The 17,116-nt window shown below is 45.6% G+C and overlaps 1 protein-coding gene across 1 annotated transcript in view; it reads right to left on the minus strand.

Annotated features, from left to right (window-relative positions):
* STAB2 (stabilin 2) overlaps window positions 1-17,116 on the minus strand; it is a 157,655-nt gene that overhangs the window by 31,901 nt on the left and 108,638 nt on the right. The window contains exons 40-52 of the mRNA XM_060166874.1: window positions 16,397-16,442; window positions 15,062-15,138; window positions 12,247-12,372; window positions 11,369-11,442; window positions 10,602-10,673; window positions 9,042-9,161; window positions 8,220-8,267; window positions 7,297-7,380; window positions 5,883-6,029; window positions 4,904-5,044; window positions 3,776-3,835; window positions 2,269-2,445; window positions 803-892 (exon numbers count right to left, since the gene is read on the minus strand). Of these exons, the coding sequence (XP_060022857.1) occupies window positions 803-892; window positions 2,269-2,445; window positions 3,776-3,835; window positions 4,904-5,044; window positions 5,883-6,029; window positions 7,297-7,380; window positions 8,220-8,267; window positions 9,042-9,161; window positions 10,602-10,673; window positions 11,369-11,442; window positions 12,247-12,372; window positions 15,062-15,138; window positions 16,397-16,442 (1,262 nt within the window). The remainder of the gene's footprint in view (window positions 1-802; window positions 893-2,268; window positions 2,446-3,775; window positions 3,836-4,903; window positions 5,045-5,882; window positions 6,030-7,296; window positions 7,381-8,219; window positions 8,268-9,041; window positions 9,162-10,601; window positions 10,674-11,368; window positions 11,443-12,246; window positions 12,373-15,061; window positions 15,139-16,396; window positions 16,443-17,116) is intronic.

Consider the following 17,116-nt stretch of genomic DNA (forward strand, 5'->3'; position numbering starts at 1 on the left):
GACTTCTCAGAAGGCTCCTTGAAGGTCATCAACTCAGCTTGGAGCTGCATCCCTTTTGCCCTTTCTCCTTTCTACTGCCTGGAAAGTGGACATGATGGCTGGAGCTCCAACAGTTATGTTGGACCTTGAGGTGACTGTGAGGCTGGAAACATGTGCTGCAGAGCAGGAAGACAGAAGGAGCTCCCCCAGTGAGCTATCGTACTAGCTCTGGATTGGCTACTTCCAGATTTTTTTTTTATAAGAGAGAGAAACCCTTACATATTTAAGCCACTGCCATTTTCCATTAAATAAAAGATAGAGGATGTAGCTACTGTTATCCCATCAGACCCATTCATCACATGGAATTACAGGAAGGTAATATTGTTAAGGAGCTAGCCAAGGAAGGTGAAAATTGCAAATTTTCTCTTTGTTGGCCTATCTAGGTAGATGTAACCCAGAGCTGGCTCTGACATGCTCTGAGAGGGCTGGAGGGGAAGCTGCAGTAGGGCTGGGAAGGAAGGAAAAGGAATGACAGTGTACTTTCTTGCTTCAGGGAAGCGTCTCACACTGGAAAATAAATCTTCCCCAAAAATCAACCAAAAGCTGCTCTCTGCAAGTGTCAAGGGAGGCTCCCTGACACCTGGTGAGGGCTTGGGCTGGACAGGACTTTTCAGGTTTTTCATATCCACTTACTCAGGGGAGATAGCCCTGAAGGCAGTGAGAGAAAAGAGCTTGCTGTCAACGTGGGAAAAAATGAACAACTCCTGGAAGGGGCAGTGGCTGGAGAATGCACTCCCAACTTCCACTGGGTGACGATACTCACGATGTCACTGCCAGCTCCGCACTTCACACTCAGCTCGGAACCTTGCAGGGTCTTCCAGGTAGCAGACCTGGGGAGATCTACTGCCAAAACCTGTAGGAGTGATGATGCCACATTAACACCCCAAATCTGGGCTGAAGAATGGCCCCAAGGAGCTTCCTCAACAAACCAAATTCAGACACAATTTTTCTAAGAGTTCTAATAATTCCAGCTTTAAAATGACAGTAGATATAATCAAATGCAAGAATAAGTGTGGGCTCTCTAGGAAGTTGGACATTTTTTCTGTGGGGAAAGTCTCCTCCAGCTGGTTTCAATCAGCCTTCCATCCCCATCTATGCTCGGGAGTCCATGGAAGATGCTGCGTTGGTGTATGAAGCCCGTGGCAGGATCGGAGTTAGGGAGATGGCATAGGGCGCTGTGATGGGTTAAATTGTGTCCCCTCAAAAGTTTTACTGAAGTCTTGGTCCCCATTACCTCAAAATGTGACCTTGCTTGGAAATAAGATCATTGCAGATGTAATTAGTTGAGATGAGGTCATACCAGAGTAGAGTGGACCCTTAATCCAATATGACTGGTGCCTTTTTAAGAAGAGAGGAGAGTGCCACGTGAAGACACAGAAACACACAGGGAGAAGATAGAGAGCCATGTGGCAACAGGGCCAGAGACTGGAGGGACGCACTACAAGGCAGCGTTGCCAAGGATGTCTGGCAACCACCAGAAGCTAAGAGAGAGGCAGGGAGCAGACCCTCCCCCAGAGCTTTCAGCAGGAACAGCCTTGTCAACACCGTGATTTCAGACCTCTGGCCTCCAGAGCTCTGAGGGAATACATTTCTGTTGTTTCAAGCCACCCAGTGTGTGGTAATTGGTTATGGCAGCCCTAGGAAACCACTACAGGTCCTACGAATTCACCAGAGGGAGGGCATTTGGCCTTCCTGGATTAGGTGTCTCATTCCTGGAGGGAAACAGGGTCCCGGCTGAGGACCCAAAGAGACAGGGTTTTAGCAAGAGCTGCCATGTTCCCACAAGATCCTGCTTCCCTGATCACAGAGGATCGGCTCAGGAGCCAACAGCTGGCCACAGCTGGATGAATCAGACCTTTGCCTAGAAACTCTGGAATTGGGAGAGATAGAGTCATTCTGGGAGAAACCTGGGGACTGTCGTCAACGGCCACTTTGCCATGTGAACTAGGGCAGGGAGGAAGCTGGTCTGCAGTACAAGAGGGGAGGGATGCTCTTGGGTGTTGGTTAAAGTTGGGACAAAAACAGTGGCCAGTGGGAGAAACAGAACGAGATGTGCTACACTGCAGGGGTCAATTCACCACAGGCAGTCAGAGGAGGACACAGTGGGGCAGGGGATGCTCAGGCCATCTTCGTACCATGGGGGGGGGGGCGGGAGATGCATGGACAATTCCTGGATTTGATCACCCCAGGGGCACCCCTGCAACTCCCGTCTGTGTGAAAACAAAATACCTTGGAATCTCGGATCACGTGGAACTTCAAATATTCCTTCAACTTGTCCTTGTTGTCTTGGTTGAACAGGAAGTCCTGTTGTTCAGGGGGCAGGGCTTGGAGGGCTTGGTCGCTGGGCCAGAAGAGAGTGACCGGGGTGTGGATAGGGTCAGTGATGACACTCAGCAAGCCCGAGTCCTGAAACGCAGGGAGCTGGTCACATGCGCAGCAGAGCCCAGCCAAGAGGCACAGGCTCTCCTTGAGGACCAGAGCCAGCCAGCCCGGGGTCCCCTCCGTGACTGCCCTGGGGCTTCTGGGGACTCTGGCTGGTCCCTAAAACTAGGGGCCCATCAGACTCCAGTCATCCTGACCTTCATTTTCTTAGAAAGTAAAACAGAAAGTCAAATTCTGGGCTTTTGTTAATAGGGAAACACTTTAGCAAGTATCTCTCCTTCTCTCTTTTTTTGCCACTACTCTCGTCCAAATATTTTAATTTCTGGAAGACCCACTTGGCACTTTTCTCATATTTCATTAAAAAAACGTGAAACCTATGCAATATTGAGATACTCCTGTATATTTAGAAGACTTCTAGATCACACAGAGTCAAAAAAAGAACTTGCCAGATGAATGGGTAAGAATCATTTTGAGAACCTTCTCTAGCAGGGGTGCAGCATACATTTGTTTTCTTATAATTTTCCCAACAACACTATGAAGTAGTCTTTATTATTCCCTTTCTTTGAGCCCCAGAGAAGCTTGCTACCTTGCAATAAAAGCCTGTGTTCAAGCAGACCTGATGTCCAGGTATGGGGGGTAGTATAAGGTTTAGGGGCTGGGTGGGTGGGCAAAGATACTGGTCTGTAACACCCCTGGAGCGTCTCATTAAGAACACCTTCAAATCTCCATTTCTAAAAAGCTCCCCAGAGAACCCGAGCCCCAGGCCATTTTGGAAATCACTGGTCTACACCAAGTTTGTTGACTGCGCCGTGGGAGCCCCAAGGTTCTTAGAGCCCTCCTGGGACTGCTGGGGTTAGGTGGCGGAGAGGGGTCTTGGAGAACCCTGCTCCTTCCTGATTCTCCTCCGAAATCTTTGAACAAGAAGTTTCTCTACTCAATTCGTGGAAGTCACCTCTGAAGTCAGAAAAATGTGGTTTGAAATGTAATTTCTGCCCGTCTCATCAGCACAGACTTCCCATCTCTGTGTCTCAGTTTCCCCATCTTGGTAACAGGGGTGATAATTCCAGATGTGAAGCACCTATTTCAGGAACGGGCACATCCTAATTCCTTTCCCTTGCTCCAGCCTCAAATACCTCAATTTCTAACTCAGCCAGGGAACAAACCCTACAACATTTGGGGAATGGAGTGGCAGAGAATACTTTGTTCTTCAGAAAAGTAGGACTTTCCCAAAGATCCCACAACAGCTGGCTAGTGCCGCAGACAAAAACCACACAACAAACAAAAAACCCTCCAAACACCAAACCTCTTTAGGTAGGTTATATCCCCTGAGGTAACTTTCCTGCTAGGTTTTTACCTGTATCAAGTTGCTAAATTTGATGTAGCCATGGTTTATTGCCACTGTTGTAAGATTTTGCTGCAAAGACAATAAGAATGGGAATGAAACTTTTCTGCCTACAGTTCACAAAGCACTTTAACAAAAGCTCAACTGAATAAAACGAGGGGAAGATAGCGTGGCAGGTACTGTAGGTTGGCTCGTCAGCACCCACCCCAGCTCCACTGTACCCATGCCTTCCTGCTTTACAGAGGCTGGATGGCCAAACACTGCATTTTCCCAGACTGCCTTGCAGCTAGAGTCCCATATGTGATATGGGATACCCCAGGCGGAGGTGCTTGTGCAAGACTTAGAGGTGAAAAGAAACAACATGAGGTGGTGGTGGCTGCTAGCAGGAATATCAGATCTTCTGACGAGCACAGGGTGGAGGCATCTGGTATCCGGACTCTCATGTCCTAGTGATGAGGCTGGAGACAGGTGGCATGGGCGTAGCGGGTATAGGACAGCCCTACGGTGAAGTCAGGTGTCCTCCCTTTGTAGGTGTCCCTGGGCTGCTTTGTTCCCAGCTGTGTAGCATCTGAATTAGGCTCTTTGGTTTTCTAAGAGATTTGGTGATATACTTAATATCTTTAGAAACTCTTCTTTATTTAAGTGAGATATAGTGGGTTCTGCTGTCTGCAATGAAGAACCCAATCCTAATAAATAACAAAAAAGTTGAAATTGTCTTTTCTGTCAATTGAGAAGACATTTTACTCCTGGTTCAGTTTTAGTGGTATCTGTCTGTCTATCTACCTACCTATCACCTATCTATCTATCTATCATCTATCAATCACCTGTCATCTGTCTCTCTCACACATCATCATCATCAACCATCTATGTAATTTCTCCATCTTCCAAATCTACACAAGACCACCTGCCCTTGTGGACACTAAAGAAAAACTTATAAAATCCATTCACTTATTTAAAATAGCCTTTTGCCTATTTACTTCTTACTAAGAATGGTATTTATGAGGTTTTTAATAGTAGCTTGAGATTGAAGCAGCGAAATTAAAACGTCTTGAAACAATGCCTCAAAATCAGAACTGAGGTAATAAATGATGAGTATTGTGAGTCATTCCACGCTGAGAGCCTGACAATGAGTTCACCCACCAGAATCCTTCCAGAGGCATCTTTAGGGGTGACAAGCAAGTTTTGGGGAGATAGCAACTTGTCTATGATGTGGATGATTCCGTTGGTACTGATGATATCACTGGATATGATCTTAGCTTTATTATTTATCAACACTGTGTCCTGAAATCAATCAAAAAAGAAAAAAAAAGGAAATGAGCACGAGGAGAAACAGACACAAAATCACTTTTTTCAAAACGTTTCACGAACATGTTACATCATCGTGAAAGTGAATACTTACGTAGAGCCGTGGGAAAAATCTGAAGATACAAATTACTTGAGCACATTTTTTATTATGATTATATTAAAAAAAACTGAGACAAGAATGTAATTTTCACCTGGAGAAGTTAATAGCAAATAACCAAAACAGTCACTTCACTGTGATTCTCAACTATGAAATAAAAAGCAGATCAAAATTGGCTTCTCTTTCACATGTGTTCTCTATACCACCAGCCCCCCTGCTGACCCCACTGCACACTTTTTTCCCTGTGTAATGGATTCCACAGCCACCATTCCTTTCTCTTTGTGGGAGGGAAGGGATCAGCAGGGTCAAATGCTTTGAACAAAAGCTTTCATCCCTCTCCAGCTTCTGACCAGTGCTACCAAAAGCAGATCTCTTGACCACCTGAGGCTGCCTTGCCTCTGAGTTTCAATTCCAGCTCTAATATTTACTTGCTGTGTGACCTTGGAAAAGTTGCTTAACCTCTCTAAGCTCAGTTTCCTAATTTGTAAATTGGGGAAAATAGTAGTGTTTTCATGATGGGAAATCCCCTACATGATGGGATTATTTTGAGGATTAAATCAGTTAGTACACATAAGATACTTAGGGTAGTACCTGGCATATAGCAATCACTCCACATGCGTTAGTTGTTATTGTTATTGTTCCTCTTACTACCCTAAGGAAGAGGAAAGAGAGAGGGCCCAAGGAAAACGGGCACCTTCCAGAGGTGGCCTCTCTTACCTGAGAGACGGAGATGACAATCGACTCCCCTTGGAGGGAAGTAGCGTTGGGGGTCAATTTCAGGTTTTCCAGAAGCAGCTGGTGGCAGGCGATCACATGATACCGAAGAACCTGGGGCATCAGGCCCTGTTTGTCCCAGTCCTTAATCTGCCGTAGATCAGAGGGTTCCAGCCAGAGTCAGAAGCCTTCTGCTCCAACTTTCCCTTTCGCTGTCCTCTCCTCCAGACTCTCCCCCATACCTCTGTCCCCACCCAGACCCCGGGAAGTCGGCAGTCGGGGTTGGCTTGTAGTCAGGGTTACGGTAGAGATTATTCAGGCAAGAGGGAGAAGGCAGCCCTAGTTCCTTTCCTGCTTCCATTGTAGAATCTCAGAGTAAAAGGGAACTTGGAGTTCCTCTGGTCCAGCATTTCACAGCACATGTGCCAAGGACCCCAAGTCCCGTGAGACGCTACTCGAAAAACAAGCGCTCTTGTGAAAAAATGCCGGGTAATACCACGTAGTACAGCTCCCTGTTGCGGAGATGCCTGGGCCAGATTTACACCGTTAGTATGGAGAAGCCCACCATGCTTCGTCATTCGTAAATCAAACGACAAACAATATTAACCATAAAGTCAGTGTGATAATAAAGCCCACGAGGTTATCAACGTTTCATGATAACTCTTTGGTGCTTAAAAAAAATCAAATGTCAAATTTTTTCCAAAAACTATTTCTGTGTCCCTGCTTCACTGGTGTCCAAAATATATGCATACAGAAGCAGTGTGGGCGGGAACGCAGGTTCTAGAGGCATGTCTGAGTCCTTGCTCCACATTTTGCTAGTCGTGTGACCTGGGGAAAGTTACTTCTCTCAATGTCCTCAACTGTTAAACGGGGATGATAAAAGCATGCAGCTTACTGTGTTGTCATGAAGACTCATGAGTTAATCTATGCCAGGTACTAGAAACAGTGTCTGGCACAATCAATAAATGTTTGCTACATTATTATATATTAATAGGTAATCCAGCATGAAGAGTCCAAGTGAATGTTAAACAGTAAAGGCTCTGATAAGTCCTGCAAGAAAAGAACCTATTTATATCCCATTAATATAGCATTTCTTTTCATTCCTTTTTTTTTTCAGGGGGGGGGGTGGTCGCTGGGAGCTTTGAATTATTTAAGAATTGTTGGTCTTCTCTAACCTCCTACCCTATTCAGGAATGTCCTTTAGAAAGTCTCTGGCCAGTGTTTACCCCAAATCCACTTGAATGCTTCCCCTGAGAGGGGTCCCTACACTGAGAGGCAGCCCCTTCCATTACTGGTCAGCTCCAGCCGATCCTAGATCTACTGTCCAGAAATGTCTTCAGTGTTGTCTCCAGGGTAACGCCCAGAGACTGTGTTCCAATCTCAAACCTCTTTCACCTGTCTCTAGCTTCATGCTTACCTGGGGTTCCTCGTCAAAGGCTGCAGATAAAGGTGCTAGAACAGTGAAGGGGCCAGGACCAACCAGGTCTCGTACAGAATGCTCCTGTAGGAAGCAAGGTGGGGGCCACGTGCCATGTACTTAACATAAGTACAGGCAGGGGCTCAAACAACTAGCAGAGAGTACATGATGGCAGAGGGAAGAGAAAACTGGATAGGGAGACCGGTGTTTTATTTAGTCTTAGATTCAGAGTCATTCAGATTCTTAGATGTTGAAATAATGTTTATTTTTATCTGGGCATAAAAATAACATATGCTGACTGTATTAAAGATTTGAAAATACAGTATAAAGAAGAAAATAACTACCCATAATCCCACCACCTAGAAGGATCTCTGTTATTTCCAGATAATTTTTTCCAGTGTCTTTTCCACATACTAAATGTTTTGTTTGGGATAACAATACAAATATAAGCAATAAGATGACTTACTGTTCTAACTGTCTTCTTGCCAATGCTAAGATCCTACGGTTACTTATATTTTCTTCTAGGTTTTATGATTTTATTCTTCTAGATTTTTATCCTTTATTCTTCAATATATCTGGAATGTATTCTGATGTAAGAGGTGCAGAAAGATCTAACTTAATACTTTCACCGGGAGAATTAGCCAATTGCCCCAGTAATGCTTCTTGTCTCCACAGGTATGATGGCAGGTTTTTTTAATAAACTACATTCTCACGTGTGCAGTGGGCTAGTGCAACATTTATTCCACTCTTTTATGCTGCCCACCTGGGGCCTGAGAAGTTCACAAATGACCAACACAGAGCCTATTCCAGAAATGCAGTTTCCCGGATTTATTCTAGTCTCACCTACTCCGGAGGTTACAGATTTATCCCATATCTGGCTTGAGACCCAACTCTTCCAGTTAGACAGACACACACATTCTTACCAGCAACTGGAAGTAATACTGGGACGTTTTGGGGTTCTTGGGAAGCTCCTGGAAACAAAGACAAGGAAGGTTCACTTAACATCTGTGAATTACATACCAGAATGTCATTGGAGGACAAATTCTGTAAGATTGAGAGTCTCTACCATCATTTCAACTGGAAATCTGCCTCATCTATAGGCTCACAGTTGATGTTCAGAACGACTCATTTTTAAAAGTTCAATATTAAAAAACTCAGTTATAGGTTTATGGCAGATTTAGTTTCTTTATCAACAAGAATATTTGATCAGCCAGAATGCTCTAGTCCCTCTTTAACCCAAATAACAGGATGTTCACGTTGTAATAGGTAGAACTTTACAAGTATCCCAAGGCTTCACCCTCTCCGCCCGAGGGCGTTCACACACACGCTCCAACAACAATCCACATCACGGCGATGCCTTTGAGGTACTGTGTGCTCTGTGCCCACTACACACATTATCTCATTGAAATGTTATAACAACCTGCTGGGGCTGGCACCATTGTTATTTTCTTTTACACGTTAGAAAACGGATACACAAAGAGGTGATATAATCTGCCCAAAGCCACATTACTGACCGGCAGAGCTGAATTCAAACCCAGGTGTTTCTGACTCTAGAACTGTTGATCTGAATCACTGAATTCCCACTGCGAGATACAATTTCTTTTCATTGTCCATTTATATGAAAATAGTCTTTTGTATTTTATAGTTTTATAGGTAACAAAACCCTTGCACCCTCCTTAGCTCCCTGGATTCTTGGCACGGGGAGGCAGGTGGAGTTTACTCTATGGAAACATGCCTCGTGTTACCTGATGGATGTTGCCACGGCAGGTAAGCCCATCCCCAATGTAGTTAGGTTTGCAGGTACAAGTCCTTTCGTCTTCTCCGGTGTGATTGCAGAGAGCAAATTCACTACAGCCGCCATTTTCCTGGTAGAATTTCCAAGGAGTGGGGGATAGGAATGAGACCAGTTAGTTTGCCAGCTCTGCCAATGTTCACGCAGCGATTCTGTATTGAAATTTACTTTTTGTCTCACTCTGTAACTGACTGGCTTGCCTTATTTGCCCTTTTCCTGAACTTGCCTTCCAACTCTCTACAGTTATAAGGGCCATCCCGCTCCTGCAGCCTTACACAGGCGCACCTTCTGTTACTGCACTTCGCAGATAATGTGGTTTTTACAAATTGGAGGTTTGTGGCGATGTCAGATGATGGTTAGCAAGTTTTAGCAATGAAATATTTTTAAATTAAGGTATGTACCTTGTTTATTTATTTATTTTAACTCCTAATGTCTTTTGTTTTTAACTGAAGTATAGTTGGTTTACATACATTGGTCTTTTAGACATAATGTTATTGCACACTTAATAGACTTCAGTATAGTGTAAATATAACTTTTATATGTATTGGGAAACCAAACATTTTTGTGACTTGCTTTATTGCGACGTTCATTTTATTTTGGTGGTCTGGAACCGAACCCGCAATATCTCTGAGGTATGCCCATATCTCAAGATGGCAGCCCATCCCAGCAGATCTCCAGCCCTGAATAGCTCAGCCCAGAGCTGCCAAATGGGAAATTTCTCAGCACCTGGGGGTTAACTAGAAAGGCAGCAAGCATGTTGGATATTTCTCAGCTTTAGGCTGAACTCTAACCCATCATAGCAAAGGGAAAAGTCATCAGCTGGAAGGCAGTCAGTATGAAACAGGCCAGCACGGGGGACAGTAGGGACCTCGACTGGAGAGGAAGGGCTTTAATTACGGGCTGTCTGTGCTGTACTCACGCCCACAGCAGGAGGCTCTCAGGTGGGCGGTGACATGAACGAGGAAGGAAGGTGTATGAACCGGGCCCCGCGGGGGATCAGTGCCTCGCGGGAGGAACAAGCACCACGTGCCACGAGAAGTGGTCAAGGGTGTGGCCTCTGAGTCAGACAGGCGTGCGCTCAAGTTCTGGCTGTGCCGGGCGCTCACTCTGCGAGCTGGGGCAGAGACCTCTGTTTTTCCTGCTCTGCGGTGGCTTGAATCGTGGCCCCCTGCAAAGCTATGTCCACAGCCTAAGCCCTGGTATCTGTGAATGTGACCTTGTTTAGAAAAGGAGTCTTTGCAGATGCAGTGGAGGATCTCGAGATGAGATCGTCCTAGATTAACCAGGGGGTCTTAAGACCACAAGCGTCCTCACTAGAAGAGGAGACACAGACACAGAGGGGAAGCCACGTGAAGATGGAGGCAGAGACTGGAGTTTCTCCAACACTGCAACTGGGACACGAAGGAGAAATGGCCCAGAAGCAGCTCTGACGGGGCCCACCTCAATGCCCCGCCCCTAGACGCGGAGAAGGGGGCACCGCAGGCCAGACCTCGGTGGGGGGGGCCGTACTCACGGTTAAGCAGACGTTGATGAGTGTGCAGACCTTCCCATCTCCAGTGTATTTTGACAAACAGTTACAGGTGGCCTGTCCAGGAGGAAGGGGAAATGGGTCATTTCACAGAGAGGTTCTGCTGGCTGTCAGCTCTGGGCATCATCCAGTTTCTGACGTATGCAATTTCCTGCTCGTTCACAACATGACATGGACTGAGGGAGGCACAGCCTGGGTCCCCGAGCCTCCAGCTTCCCCGCCTGAGTCTTCTCACCCCTCGACCTCTCCCCTCCTTTGTGCTGGAGCCCTCACATTTCCCCACGTCCCCAAACCTGCTCCCACGGAAGGCGCCGCAAGGGGCACAGTGTTGGGGAATACGTGGCTGACAGAGGCCTTAACACCGTGATCTTCTGCTGTGGCACATGCATTTCAGAGCCTCAGGACAGAAAAATGGTAAGATTCTGGGCATCAGAAAGCTGAACGAAAGGAGAGCATTGCTGAGACCTTCTAGGCGCTTCTGGAACCATGTGGTGTTTGCAAATGCCACTTCCTCCCACTCTAGGGAAGGCCCTTCTCCCTGTGCACCCTTTGTCCCCTGCCCCTCTCCCCTTTTCTCCTGCTTCCCAAAGAATGGCCTCCCGGGGAATTCTTCCAGAACCTCCTCTAATGTATTTATTTCATGCTGCTGCTCCCTAGAGGTCTGTCCTCAGCCCCTGTCCCTCAGGCCTGGGTCTAACTACCCAGGAATTTGCTCCTAGGAAAACGTAGGCCCCCGCGGAGACACAGCTCACCTGGTTGGGTCCTGTTTGTGTGCACTCTGCGTGCTGGTGACAGCCACCGTGGTTCTCCAAGCACGGGTTGATCTCTTTAAAACAAAAAGCAACACCTGGCATGAGAGTCAAGCCTCAGTTTTTTTTTTTTTTTTTTTTTTTTTTGCAGTACGCGGGCCTCTCACTGTTGTGGCCTCTCCCGTTGCGGAGCACAGGCTCCGGACGCGCAGGCTCAGCGGCCATGGCTCACGGGCCCAGCCGCTCCGCGGCACGCGGGATCCTCCCGGACCGGGGCACGAACCCGTGTCCCCTGCATCGGCAGGCGGACTCTCAACCACTGCGCCACCAGGGAAGCCCAAGCCTCATTTTTTAAGTAAAAAAATGCCTTGAGGTACCAGCCAGGATGGCTAACTGACCGAGGGGAGCAAGTGTCAAGGTGTGATTCGGTTTTCTGACAACACTGGGGCAGAAGTCACCCAACAGGGAGGGCACCAGCTGTGGTTTCTCAAAACCAGCTCCTCAGGCATGTCTGCGGGCTTGACTCTGTCCCTCTATTGACTGAATATGAGTGTTTGCAGCCAAGGACTCAAAATAATAAAATTTCGGAGTGCCACTTAACGTGCTGTGAAAGAAGAGACGTAGGAATTTAAAAAACATATACCACTTGTCACCATCACCGTATAATTGGTTCAGAGAAGAGTCATCAGTAGGTGCTAAATGTAGGAGGACATTTTGGTGTGGAGCAGGGTATGTGCTTGGTGTTAAGCGTTTCCTAGACGATTGCTTATGAGCAACAAAGGGGAAACAAGTCAATGTACGGTGGAGCAATCAGACAGCACCTGGACCGAGTGGTCACAATTAAAGGCAGCTGGAAATCGCAGGTGAGGGATGGTACCTACCTATGCACACGATGCCATCGCCAGTATAGCCTGCCTTGCACACACACGCCCGGCTTCCTGGGGTGGTTCTTTTACAGACAGCCCGGCCAGAACAACCCCCATTGCTGATCTCGCAGGCGTTGATTGCTGTAGAAGGGAAAGATGACACAGAGCAGGGTGGGGGGAGGGGGGAAATCGATGCGTTTTTACTTGAATCATTGAGAAACGGAAAATACTCCAAAACGGTAGGCACTGGATTAAATATGGATAGCTCAAAAGAATGCAAAGCACCAGATGCCATTGGTGAATTCTACCAAACGTTTAATAAATGCCAAATTTTCACATACTCTTCTAAAAACTGAAGGAGGAGGGAAGACTTCTCAATTCATTCTGAGACCAGTATTACTGATACCAAAACCAGACAAAGCCATCACTAGAAAAGAAAACTACAGACTGATATCCTTTATGAATATAGATACAAAAACCTCAAGAAAATACTTGCAAATCAAATTCAGCAATATGTAAATAGGATTATACACCATAACCAAGTGGGACTTATGTAGGAATACAAGATGGTTTAACATCCCCAAATCAATTAATGTAATATAGCACATCAGTAGAATTAAAGACAAAAACATGATCATCTCAGAATGAGCAAAAACATTTGTCAAAATTCGATACCATTAATGATAAAAACACTCAACAGACTAGGAATAGAAGGGAACTTCCTTAACCTGATAAAGGACATTTTTTCATTGATGAAAAACCCACCACTAAAATCATGCTTAATGATGAAAGACCAAATGCTTTCTCCCATGATCAGGAGTAAGACAAGGTCTGCTTTTGCCACTTCTGTTCAATACTGTACTGAAGGTTCTGGCCAGGGCAATTAGGCAAGAAAGAAAGAAGAGACATCCGGATTGGAAAAGAAGTAAAACCACTTCTATTTGCAGATGCCATGATCTTGCTATGGAAAATCCTGAGGAATCCACTAAAAACAATTAGAACTAATAAATGGTCCTGGGTAGGACACAGGAACAGTAGGCAAAAAATCAATTGAATTTCTGTACAGTAGCAATGAGCAAACTGAAAATGAAATGAAGAAAACAATTCTACTTACAATAGCATTAAAGGTGGACTCCATTTAACAAACTATAAAACACTCTGAAAACTACAAACATTGTTGAAAGAAATAAAAGATGACCTAAATAATGGAAGGACATTCCATGTTCATTGATGGGAAGACTTAATATTGTTAAGAAGGCACTACTCCCCAAATCTGATCTACAGATTCAAGGCAGTCTCTGTCAAAATCCTGGCCGACTTCTTTGCGTAAATTGACAAGATTATCCTAAAACTCATTTGTAAATTCAAAGATCCCAGAATAGTCAAAACAATCTTGAAAAAGAAGGACAAGGTTGGAGGACTCACGCGCCCTAATTTCAAAATTTACTACAAAGCTTCAGTGATAAAGACAGTGTGGAACTGGCATAAGGATCTATATGGAATTGAATTAAGAGTCCAGAAATAAACCCATACATCTATGGTCAATTGATTTTCCACAAAGATGCCAAGATGTTATTTCAATGGGGGAAAGAATAATTTTTTCAACAAATGCTACCGAGACAACTAGATATCCATATGGGAAAGAATGAATTTGGACCTCACAATATATACAAAAATTAATGCAAAGTGGATCAAAGACCTAGATCCATTTGGAGACCCCAAGATGTGTGTTTGAGTGTTGGCTTGGCCTTCGTTCACCGTGTGACTTTGGACAAATCACTCAATTAATAAGAACTTTGGGATCCACCTGTATAGGTTTACTTACAGGTTTGGATAATGTATATGAAAATGTTACAGAAATGTTGGTTGTTACATTGTGTCCTCTGCTTTTGTTATTTTTCCCCAAAGCAGGGGGCAAGAGAAACATTACAGTTATTTGCCTTTCCAGCTGTTTTCACTGGCGTGCTGTACACATCCTACTGCAGGGTACATCGGGGACAAATTGGTGCGGTCATTGTCTAGCTCCACCACAATCTGCACTGAAGCCCGCCTGGACACAGTGCTAAGTGTTTCCATTTTTCTAGCACCAAATATGTGTTGGGCACCATGAGAGTATTAGGTCACATTTATCGAGTGCTCTGTGCCAGGGATGTTCTAAGCACTTCACAGGTATTATTTAATTCAGGTTATCATCCAACAATCCAGTGAGGGAGATTCTCTTATGAGCTACAACTTACAGATGACAAAATGATGCAAAGAGCAGTCAAGCAACTTGCCCAAGGTGACACGAACTATAAGAACATAGATTCGAACCCAGGGAGTGTAACGCTGGGGCTGTTTTTAACAGCTGCCTCATTCTGTTGTACGTGGAGAGGTCATTTCATCCCCAAACTACTCTGCGAGGGGAGAGAGTTTTACGTTTACTTTACAAATGAGCTAAGGGGGCCCAGCGTAGTTTAGAGGCCCGCCCAAGGCCATGTGGGGATTGGGGGGAAGAACCAGGGCTCAAGCCTCTTTCTATCCCTACTCCGGAGTCCCCCCACACAGGCCACATCCTAGGTCAGCCACATCAGTGGTTTCTAAAGCTCTCCAGATGATTCCAATTGTGGCCAAGGCTGGGAGAAAAGAACAGGGGCGGTTGCCCCACACATTCCAAAACCAACACGCCCTATCCGTGAACAGGTGTCCTGCTCCCCGGGCACGATCAGCTGCCCTGTTACGTCCAGTTCACCATCAATGGTTGGCAGCAGCTGCCCATTTAGTCTGCAGGAACACAGATCCCTCAACAGCTCATGCTATTCTCCTCCCAGCAAATTCCTTCTTGACTTGCCTGTGCAGACCGTCCCGTTCCCTTGGAACCCTGCTGCACATTTGCATGAGGCGGTGACATCCGGATTGAGAAGGCAGCTGCAACAAGAAAAGGCAAGTGGTGTTCGTAGAAAAACGCACAGCACCCCACCACGGGACTCACAATACCCTTCATCCCTAGCATCCCAGCTCTTACCCCCATGAGGCACTCTGAGGTCCCCGCCCAAGGCTTGGGTGGAGAGTCCATCCCTAGCATGGCCCTGCCACAAGCAGCTAAAACTGGAGTCAGTTATCAGGCAAACTACAGAGTGTGTACATGTAGGCATTGGCCCAAGGATAAGGAGGGTAGCTGCCCATCTTTAGAGAGCATCCTATGTGCTGGGAGCTGTGCTTCACACATTATTTTATGTAACCTACACAATATCCAACAGCCCTAAGAGGTAGGTATTATCATTATTCCCGTTTTACAGATGAGAAAACCAAGGCTTAGAGGCATTAAATAAGTGACTCAAGGTCACACAGTCAATGGAAATGACAGACGCTGATTTGAACTCAGGTCTAACTCCAGCTACTGGGCTCTTAATTAATTAACCCATTAAACCCCTCTGGGAGTTAGGAGTATAAAGTTCCATTATAAAGAAGGAAGGCTTGGCTGTGAAATGCAAGTAAGGTTTGATGAAATTGAGGCCCACCGGCCTCCCTCTGCTTCTGTGAAAGAGTCCCTGTGGCTTGAATGGGGGTAACAACTGGCACTCTGCCAGCATGTCAGGTAACTCAGGTGGCAGCATGTTCAAAAAGCTGGACCTGCAAGCTGATGGTGGCCTCATTTTTAGTTTCGTACTTAAATTAATCATAAATCCTCAGAAATGGTCTCAGGAAACTATTTCCCTAAAGATAGGGCCTGGGTGGACACATGCTACTAGGAAAAAAAACCCCTTGCATTTTCTCTTTCTGACTGTTCTGATGAACCTAGGGGCAGGACAGGAATAAAGACACAGACGTAGAGAATGGACTTGAGGACACGGGGAGGGGGAAGGGTAAGCTGGGACGAAGTGAGAGAGTGGCATGGACATATATACACTACCAAATGTAAAACAGCTAGTGGGAAGCAGCCGCATGGCACAGGGAGATCAGCTCCGTGCTTTGTGACCACCCAGAGGGGTGGGATAGGGAGGGTGGGAGGGAGACGTAAGAGGGAGGGGATATGGGGATATATGTATGCAAATAGCTGATTCACTTTGTTATACAGCAGAAACTAACACACCATTGTAAAGCAATTATACTCCAATAAAGATGTTTAAACAAAAACCAAAAAAAACCCTTGCACCGCCTCCAAAGGAGGCTAAAGGGGACGTACTTGGCACTGGTGTGGCAGGTCCCATTGCATTCATCTTTTGTGATCTCTGAAAAAGAGAACCAAATGCTGTGTCAGCCCTTCTTTACTAAATCTCACTCAAGAACTTTCTTTTAGTACTTGATGCTAGGAAAAGATTTACTTCCTCACAAGTAACTGGTATGCATCACGTGAACTATGTAAAACTATGTGACCATGTAAATCTTTTTTTACCTTGGCTTCTAGGAAGCTCAGAGCCAAATCTGAAGGTCAGTTACACCAATGGAGTGTCTCCTGAGTGCCGGTCCCCATGCTAGGTGGTGAGGATGCACATTCCTCCCCGGAGCTTAATTTTCTATTTTATTTATACTTCCTATGTTCCTTATTCTTTCTAATTTTTCATCATCTTGTTACAGAGTGATATAAATAAGCAAATACTAATTCTAATTAAGATGAAGTTGTTGTTGTTATTGTTTTGCATGTGCAGAAATAGTGCAGAGCCTGGCATGCGGCAGGTACTCACCACCTATTTGCCAAATTAGTTCCTAAATTTCCTGGAACAGCGTAATGTTTTTACCCTGGATGCCCAGCTAACAGATACTTCCTGGCAGGGGAAGATCCAGAAAGAAATTGTTAGAGACGAGAAAAAGGACCCACAGGGTTGGTTGCTCAGGCTAAGAGCTTTTGAGAAAGAAATCTCATTAGGCCTGGCCTGGTTGTATAGAAGGTCCTGAAACAGAGACC

The sequence above is a fragment of the Lagenorhynchus albirostris genome, chromosome 11 (genome assembly GCF_949774975.1).
Source record: "Lagenorhynchus albirostris chromosome 11, mLagAlb1.1, whole genome shotgun sequence".
NCBI lineage: Eukaryota > Metazoa > Chordata > Mammalia > Artiodactyla > Delphinidae > Lagenorhynchus > Lagenorhynchus albirostris.